The sequence below is a fragment of the Megalobrama amblycephala genome, unplaced genomic scaffold (genome assembly GCF_018812025.1).
Source record: "Megalobrama amblycephala isolate DHTTF-2021 unplaced genomic scaffold, ASM1881202v1 scaffold343, whole genome shotgun sequence".
NCBI classification, from domain to species: domain Eukaryota; kingdom Metazoa; phylum Chordata; class Actinopteri; order Cypriniformes; family Xenocyprididae; genus Megalobrama; species Megalobrama amblycephala.
Genome location: NW_025953347.1, coordinates 247,438 through 257,095, shown reverse-complemented (window position 1 = coordinate 257,095; position 9,658 = coordinate 247,438). Strand labels below are relative to the sequence as shown.

The 9,658-nt window shown below is 38.0% G+C and overlaps 1 protein-coding gene across 1 annotated transcript; it reads right to left on the bottom strand.

Annotated features, from left to right (window-relative positions):
* Window positions 1-724: 724 nt before the first annotated feature.
* On the bottom strand, window positions 725-9,313 carry LOC125261172. The gene is made up of 8 exons (XM_048179780.1): window positions 8,445-9,313; window positions 7,344-7,652; window positions 6,725-7,057; window positions 5,454-5,768; window positions 5,059-5,199; window positions 3,154-3,456; window positions 1,343-1,651; window positions 725-1,102 (listed from the first exon to the last, which is right to left on the bottom strand). Exons 1-8 carry the CDS (start codon window positions 8,488-8,490, stop codon window positions 1,014-1,016), a joined length of 1,845 nt encoding a protein of 614 aa, XP_048035737.1. The 5' UTR covers window positions 8,491-9,313; the 3' UTR covers window positions 725-1,013.
* Between the last annotated feature and the right edge of the window lie 345 nt (window positions 9,314-9,658).

The following is a 9,658-nucleotide window of genomic DNA, read 5'->3' as shown; positions in this document are numbered from 1 at the left end:
TCAAGTTGAATGTCAAGTGTCCCCAACTAAGCAAGCCAGAGGCGACAGCGGCAAGGAACCCAAACTCCAACAGGTGACAAAAATGGAGAAAAAAACCTTGGGAGAAACCAGGCTCAGTCGGGGGACCAGTCCTCCTCTGGCCAACAATGTACAGGTTGTGATTATGATTCATAAATAATCCAGATTCAAAATATTTAATCCAGTTCCATCAGGTTGAAGATTGGATTCCTCATGCTGGTATGCAGACGGGTTTGTTGAGGAACTGTGCAACTGGCTGTCGTGTCGATGAGGCCATCACATCTAGTTGACACAATCTAGCTGATACTTCAGGGCTGCGTTGTCGTCGTGTCTAGGCGCAGGTCCTCCATCTGATCTCGATACGGCCCGGATCAGCTGACAGCAGTAACCTCAGGATAAACAGAGAGACTAACATTAGCTTAGATGCTTTTCTTCTTCTGATGTAACGAGTACATCTGGTGTTACAGGAAGTGTTCCCGGTTCCGGCTGACCTAATTTATGAAGCTTAATAATCCTTTAACGGGTGTGAAAATATAAATTTATAAGGTGTTATGTGCATGCCAGGTGATGCGTTTTTAGGTTTAGGTGCCAAATAGGAGAAGGATCTACTGCCTGCGGTTGATTTTGATATTCTAGGTATTATCAGCTGGCCTGAATTCTGAGATCGCAATAAACGTGAAGGACTATAATGCATTAAGAGCTCGCTCAGGTACTGGGGGGCTAAACCATTTAGTGCTTTGTAAGTAATTAACAAGATTTTAAAATCTATACGATGTTTAACAGGAAGCCAATGCAGTGATGACAGAACTGGGCTAATATGGTCATACTTCCATACAACTACTAATCATCCAATTTTGTTTTATCCAATCAGCTATGCATTCCGTTAATTTTGTGACTTGGTAAGTTTCATCAGGGTGCGAAGAAAAATAGGGCTGAGTATCATCAGCGTAAGACCATCCTCATGTTGATCCATAACACTGGAACTGATGACAGTATTACACTAAACCAATGGAAGAGTTGTTGCTTGAATATACCGACTGCAATAAATGATTTTCCTCTGGCATACTTCCGGATGCAGTGGGATCTGAAAGAAAACATGATGACATTAAAATTTTTGCTTTTGTATGGAGGATGTCTTGACCAAATTAAATGTGCTGCACAAATATTAATATAATATCTAAACCATCTTAAGTCAGTGTGTTTAAAGAGGAAACATATGTGTTTGATTAGAGTTTGGATTGAACTACACGGAAAACTAGATCTTCAGGAACAGTGTTGATCTAAAATAAGGTCTTTATTACACTGGAATATTTGAGTTACTCACCAGAGACAGAAACATTGCAAAACTTGAATGAGTTTTGTCTACTTCTGTTGATCTGTAGTTTATACAGGCCAGAGTCTGTGTTTGTGATGTTTGTGATGGTCAGAGATCCAGTCTGATGATCCAGCTTCAGTCTGCCTCTGAATCTCCCATCAGGACCATGATGTGTAGTGGTCCCTCTGGTCCCTCCTTTGGTTTCAGCTATGACAGTGTCTTTGTCTCCAAACATCCACAGGATCACATCATCTGACTGTAGTTTAGTATTGGAGTTCATTGTGACGGATTCTCCCTCCATCACTAGCTTTACCTCATCTGTCACAGCAGCACAGAAACAGAAAATAATAAAGAATTTAGATTTTAAAACAAACCACAGTAAAAATCATCTAAACCAATGCTCAGTATCTCATTTGAACTCAACTTTTCATTATATGAATATAAATGTAACTCTTAAGTCAGATGGCTCATTTCCCATGTTTGTTGTGATCTGTGTTTTGGACCATCATTGTATCTTATTCATGTATGATCAGTTACTGTAATATATGTGGCATTAATTCACTAAACCAATAGACATCAGTGAGTTTAATTTTGTTAAATTATGATCAGCATTTTTCATTGTCATTTGTTCTACATTTGACTTTTGTTTGTACCATCAACTCTAGACTTTATATTTTAGTATAAAATAAAACATAGGTTTTAATTTTTTATTTTTGTCTGAGTTTTGTCACTATTGTCATTGTTAGGTAACATAAGAGTTCTCTGCAGATCAGAGTGAGGGGCAGAATTATATTTTTATAAATAAACCTAATTATAAAAGTTTTATTTCCTTGTGCCAATGTTTTTTGATTGCAAGCAGAATGCTGCCTCTCAGACAGCTGTCAAGGTAAGAGCTCTTCATAGGTCTGACATGAATCCTCAGTGACACACACGGATCTGGTTTAGTCCAGTCTGGTACTGAAGATCATGAATCAATGCCCATCTCAACTGATACTGACCTAGATCAAACTGTACCTTTATATACAGCATTATATTTCAATAGCTGTGCTTAATGCTGCATATATAAGCTATTAAAGGAAAAACAGTCAAAGAGAAAAGCCAAAAAACAAGATCAAACTTGAAATCTCATTAGCTTTCTGTATGAAAACAATCACAGAGAGCAGATGAAGGAAAGTATCATTCATTTTGAACGTTTCAGATCAGATGTTAGTGAAACCAGATCACTGAAGGTGAGCAGAAAATACACCCGTTAATAAAGTGAGATTAAATACATAAAGTATATTTGTGTAATTTAATATAGTTAATTATTACAGGTTTGCATAAAATTGTGGGATTGCATTTGACTGTTTTTATTTATTTTGAGGAACACTGAATGTTTTCGTGCAAGTGAGATGATTAAATGCATGTTCACATTTAGTGTAGAACTACAATAACCATCATATTTACACACAGCGCACACAACACCTCTCCACTTTATTTTTCTCAACACGGGGACAGGAGATCTGTCAGTCAATAAATGTGAAAAAGTAACTTTGATTACTAAATTGAAAAAGTAATGCATTACTTGTTACTTGAAAACGTAATCTGATTACGGAACTCAAGTAACAGAGAGAACACAGAGAGAAACAGCACTGTGTTTCACAGCATCACTGGGACTGAGATGTTTGCAATTCATGAATGAACAAAAAACAGTTATTGTCAAGAATAACTATTTGAATTCACATGAATTGTCTGCTAGTCATAGTCCTTCATTGAAATGATTCACTCAGTGTAGAGATAAAACAAAATCATTATTACATTGAAAGATTTGAGTTTCTCACCAAAGACAGAAACACTGAATCTCTTGAATGAGGGTTTTCCACTTCCACTGATCTTCAGTTTATATTCTCCAGAGTCTGTGGTTCTGGTGTTTGTGATGGTCAGAGATCCAGTCTGATGATCCAGCTTCAGTCTGTCTTTGAATCTCCCATCAGGACCATCATATGTAAAGTTATCTCCTCTTTTGATTTTAGCTATAGGAGAGTTTCCAAACATCCACAGAATCTGATCATCTGTCTGTAGTTCAGCATCAGTGTTTAGGGTGACATCCTCTCCTTTAAGCAATGATAGTGGCGTCACTGTATCTGTATCAGAAGCACACAGAAACAGAGAAACGCAGAAATTAGAACAAGAACAGCAGAAATGATCAAAATGGTCATTCACTCCAAATCTCTCACCTACTCAGTGCCTGATCATTAAACCCTCTAAACAGTAAACAGTGAACATCACAAGAGAAACCAGCCTGAGGTTAAAGCTGGTCTTCCATCCTGTCCAGCCCAAAATGACTCTAAAATCAGCCCACAGACCAGGCTGGGAGACCAGCTAAGACCATGTTACCAGCTTCAACAGGCCAGGAAAACTATTGTCCCCCAGAAGACTACAAAATAGTCATACAGTACACACACACACACACACACACACACAAATACATATACACACAGTTTGATAAAACGATTTGAAACCTGGGGCCAGAAACCAGTTGCACCAGCTGTGTGCAAGTTACTACTTAGCATAATTTTGACGTAAAGAGGCACCAAGTTACAACTTGCACACTAGTAAATATTTTTGAGTTGCACCATTAATCTTAGTTAAAACATGACTCTTTGATCAGATATCTAAACTAAATATTTACAGAAACGTCCAATCAGAGTAATGTTTGGAATAAAATATCAGACTGACTGAACTGCACCAGTAAGCTCTTGTTTTACCTGACAGACTTCAATCATTATATATGATAAAGATGACATTTACACTCCAAATCATTATGTATATATAAAAAATTAATTAATTTTTTAGTGTCTCTTCAACATGAACCCGTCCTAACATCCTCTGTGTGCAACGGTCCATGCTGTGCATATCAAATAAATTCAGTCATAATCAATAAATGTAATTTCTTATTTTTTTTGTATCAGTACTTGTTTATTGATCCTTATTAATTTTGTTTCAAATACAGTTTATGAATGATATTTACATATAAAATTACCTATGTTATTGATGATTTAGTAATATCATATTTAATGGAAATTTTATGAGGCAAAAAAAAAAAAAAAACTTAGAATAAAGGATAAACTGAACCTCACAGCATTTCAACACAACTTCTGCCCATGTATTTCTAGGCTGATATTGGATTATTAAAGGTAAACATCATATTATGCGTATTATATGCATTACTCTACGAAAAGCTTATGACCTACTTGCTACATGCCTTAAGAACCAAACCTGGTCCACGTGTAATCCACATGTACCAGATCTGGAACTATGTTGCTGTCTGGGAATGGTACAACCAAATAAACTACAGAGTTGGTTACAAACTAGCTAGTAGTCTTCTCCTCTAGTGTGGACTTTACGTTACAAGTAAGAACTTACGAACGACTGGTGCAACCCGACCCAGTTGCATAAACTGTCCTGAAAACTAGTCTGACCAACTACCAGTTCCTGTTTCGGATTCAAATTAGACCGATCAGCCTTTTTATGTAATTGACTTAGAAAAGTTATGACCAGTGAAGAAAAAATTAGATGACTAACTTGTAAGACTAATTTAAGGAGTTTATGTAACCAGCCACCTGTGAACATTTTTCCCAGACAGCACCAGATGTGGGCCAGATCTGGGCCAACACTATGTTGCTGTCAGAGTTATACCTTTAAACTCTAACATAGTCTAGCAAAGCTTGTTGTTTTTCCCTTACTTGTATCAGCCATACTATTATGCAGTTTACGTATCAGTTTAGAGATCTTGTGGCGATAGCAAATCCCAACAGCTGCAAGCACCATCATCAGGACAACACCAACAACAATCCCTGCTATTTCAACTGAAGACAGACCTGGTACTGAAATGATAAAGAGAGACAGTCATTAGTGTGAGTGAATGAGTCTGACTAAAACACTTTGGAAAACTGCATTTGGCTAAAACAAAGTAAATATGAATCTGATTCTGTTTAAGATGAATAATGAGCCTCTAATATTTTGAAACATGTCAGCGGTATTAAAGCATTTACTCAGATGTCATGGGCTCTGACATGTTAAATTGTTCATTTAACTTTAGGATTGTTTATAGAGCTCTGATCACCCTTGATGGACTCACCACTGACAGTAACAGTGAATCTCAGGTGTCTGTTGCTGTTGATCTGCACTTCATAGAGTCCAGAGTCTGAGGTTTTGCATTTGGTGATGGTCAGAGATCCAGTCTGGTTATTAAGGTGCAGTCTGTCTCTTAATCTTTCATCATCACCATCATATATATAGAATTGTTGGGCCAGCGAGGACTGGTTTTTATAGATTTCAGCTAGGATAGTGTCTCCAAACATCCACAGTATATCATCATCTGTCTGTATTTCAGTAAGACCAGTCTGTAGAGTGACAGAATCTCTCTTCATCACGGACTCTGTCCTCATTTCACCTGTAACAACAAACATACGAAAAACAGAGAATGAAATGCATACAGGAAGATTAAACAAATATTGCAGATAAAAATGCTCACTAATAAAGAGAAGGAAGAGAAATTTGATCATAAGATCAAGTGATTGTGTGGGTCTGATGTATAAATGTTGTCTCTACGCGAAATTGGCACTGAAGGGGCGTACTTCAAAATAAATTTTACAAACAAGCAATCCCTGCTAAAGTGATGAAACAAACTAACATGCTTCCACACACACACACACGCATCAACATATCTCTTGCATGAGAAGACTTTCTTTTATGGGGAAAGGTGTGGCCTCCAAATTAGTCAACATGAAATCAAAATTATGGAACATTGCAATATTTATTCTAAATAATTTATCCATATGCATCATTCATTATTTGATTTATATTTGCATGCACCCTCATGATCTTTATTCTAAATAGTTTCCCCTCCCATCTGCAGCGACATCTCTTTTCTGATACGGAGGGCAGGGCAACCTGTCACTCACAAGAGATCCACCAATAGCAATCCACAACCATCCAATTCCCCTGATTCGAAACAAATGGTTCGTAAAGCTTCGAAGCTTCATGAATCAGTGTTTTGAAATCGCCCATCACTAGATATTGTAAAATAAAGTCGCTATTTTGTTACTTTTGGCACACAGACAGTATTCTCGTTGCTTTATAATATTAAAGTTGAACCACTGTAGTCACATGAACTGATTTAAATATGTTTTCTGGGCATTGAAAAAGAGAGCCTTATTGCTGGCGATGCAGGCCTCACTGAGCCATCGGATTTCAACTAAAATATCTTAACTTATGTTCCAAAGATGAACGAAGGTCTTAAAGGTGTGGAACGACATGAGGGTGAGTAATAAATGACAGAATTTTCATTTTTGGGTGAACTAACCCTAATCTAAGCCCTATCTGTGACACAAGAGACAAGCTACTCACCGCTGACAGTCACACTGAATGACTTGTGTATGGTGTGTCCACTGCTACTGATGATGTCGACTTCATAAAATCCAGAGTGTTCAGTTCTGATGTTCCTGATGGTCAGAGATCCAGACCAATAGTCCAGCTGTAGTCTGTGTTTGAATCTCTCATCAGGACCATCGTGTTTAGAGATGTTTCTATTCTTTTTATTGATTTCAGCTACAGGAGGGTGTTGATGTTCAAACCTCCACTGTATCACATCATCTCCCTGTATTTCAGTAAGATCGGTGTTTAGAGTGACTGAATCTCCCACCATTACTGACACTGACTTCACTGGATCAACAGGCAAAGCTGGAAAAGAAACAGAAATAGTTTCTGCAACTGTTCAGATCATCACTGGTCCAAAAGCACATTTCAGCTCTTGAAGATCATAAAGTACAGAAAACTTCTAAAAGAAAATGTGTTCATAAAATAATTCCTCACTCTTGTATGACTTGCGCTTGTCAATGAGGCGAAGTTGGTTAGCGAAGTTATGATTCTATGACTAAATAATCACATCTGCTATATTCATGGCGATTTCCAGGCATATGAGAACTAGAGCAGACGCTAATTACAACATTTACAAACTGATACTCACCAATGACATTGAATATCTTGTTTAGAGTATGTCCGCTGGTTGCTTCATAACGTCCAGAGTGTTCAGTTCTGATGTTTCTGATAGTGAGATCTCCAGTTTGATTGTCCAGTTTCAGCCTGCCTTTGAATCTCTGATTAAGAGCTTCATCATCTATAAAGCTCTTATTGGCTCCTCTGTTGATCTGAGCTATGAGGACGCCTTCAGCTCCAAATCTCCACTCTAACACATCATCTTTCTGTATTTCAGTGAGATCCGTGTGTAAAGTGACCGAATCTCCCTCCACCACTGACACTGAATCACCAAACACACCTGCAGATAAAAAAGGAATAATTAGACAGACAAAAATAGATCCAATTATAAACAGACTTATGTGCACTCCAGAAGCTTGTGTTCTGCAAGCGAACAGCGCCTTGTGGTGTCATCATTTCGTCAACACTTGACCTATTAATACTAACACTTACTATTCTATTTCTATGCTATTTTTAATTTTAAAATGTTTGCAACATGTACTGGGCTAGAATAACTGGGACTGATCACAGCACTTACATATTGTTGCTTTATTTTTTGGTTTATTTATTTTTTATCTCTTTTATCTTAAATACAGTAATTCAATAGTTTGTTCATGTTCACAGTGCATTAACAAATGGTAATACAACTTTTGATTTGAATAATGTATTGGTAAATGATTAATTAACATTAACTAAGGTTAATAAATGCTATAGAAGTATTGTGCATTAATTAGTTCATGTACAACAACAACTAAAATAGTTAATTTATGTTACCAATGAAACTTTTTTGAAACTTTTTGAATACACAGACATTACCACAAATGTGTCACAAACAACTATCCTCAATCTTCCCTACTTGTAAAAAATAAACCACCTTTGACCCCATCTTAACAAACATTAACATCGTGCCCTTTAAATGGGGAGTAAATGTAGCTATCAAGGTCGGGAAACTGTTCGTGCCTTAAATGCTACTAAAAATATAGTTAATTTATTAGGAAACTGTGTGAATAACAATATGAAATTAATGAAAATAAACTGGGATTTTACAAAGTAAGTTAATACTAAACCGTTCAAGAAATAAAAATAATCTTACCGTCAAAGACAATACAGAACACAAAGAACCATGACATCTTCTTCATATTTCTGTGGATGTCAGTAAAATATCAATATACGAACATACGAAGATGATAGGCTGTTATTTGTAATAATCTGCGCCGCTGTGTCGTTGTCAGTTATTCCCGAGGCGATTGATAGACAAAATCACTGAAAACTCGACTGAAGATCGACAGAAAACTTCATGCCGACTGCTGATGAATTTATTTGATTAGCCAATATCTGTTATCTGTCATTAAAAGCAAAAAAGGGCAGAATTCTCCGTGACACTCGATTTATAGGTACAGTTAGGGGCGGCTCCAGGATCAGTGCCAGTGGATATTCCCAATCCCAAGTATCATTGAAACTATCATAAAAACAACACGTGACATGCGAGGGCCAGTCAGGGCAAGTACACCTGTCCGCAGCCTGCATAACTGGGCGGGGCTACACCTGTCACTCCGCCCCATACCTACTCTGATTTGCTCAATCGTCATTCATAGGCAAACACGATAGAAAGGCCCTGTCTCAAATGGCACCCTAAACACTTCATACGAGTCCGACTCCGCACTTTAATGACATAATCCCCCCAGCCAGTGGCGTGCACATGCACAGGGGGAGCCAGGGGGGCTTGAGCTCCTGCCCCCTTGATCTCGAAAGTGAAAGTGCCCTTTGCTGTCGCATCGCGGTGCCCTCCCGTTCTCATTTCTCCCCCCTGGAACGCGATTTCTACCGCGGGAGAAACCCACAATCACACAACGCCCTCTAAATATTCAGTGTTGTTCTGGGAACATAAAAAACGTCCAGTTTTCTTGACTACGGTGGCCCAGTAGTGCACAACACAACGAAATTAAAAAAGCAAACATAAGTTCACAACACAACGAAATCGAGACACAACACAACAGAATCGAGCCACAACACAACGGAATCGAGCCACAACACAACGGAATAAAGCCACAACACAACGAAATCGAGCCACAACACAACGGAATAAAGCCACAACACAACGAAATCGAGCCACAACACAACGGAATAAAGCCACAACACAACGGAATCAAGCCACAACACAACGGAAATGCTCCCGACCACTAGGGGGCTCTCAGAGCTCGGTAAAGTTAGTTTTCCTTGCCACTGTTCTATAGAGTCGGCAGTAATATCAATACCACGATTAGTTTAAACAGTGTGTAACCACTGCATATCGACATGAAATATTAA

Coding starts and splice junctions, on each gene's coding strand:
- LOC125261172 (XM_048179780.1), bottom strand. CDS start 8,490: ATGAAGAAGATGTCATGGTTCTTTGTGTTCTGTATTGTCTTTGACG. Junction 5,200..5,453: donor ATTCACTGTTACTGTCAGTG/GTGAGTCCATCA, acceptor TTATCATTTCAG/TACCAGGTCTGTCTTCAGTT. Junction 1,652..3,153: donor ATTCAGTGTTTCTGTCTTTG/GTGAGAAACTCA, acceptor CTGCTGTGACAG/ATGAGGTAAAGCTAGTGATG.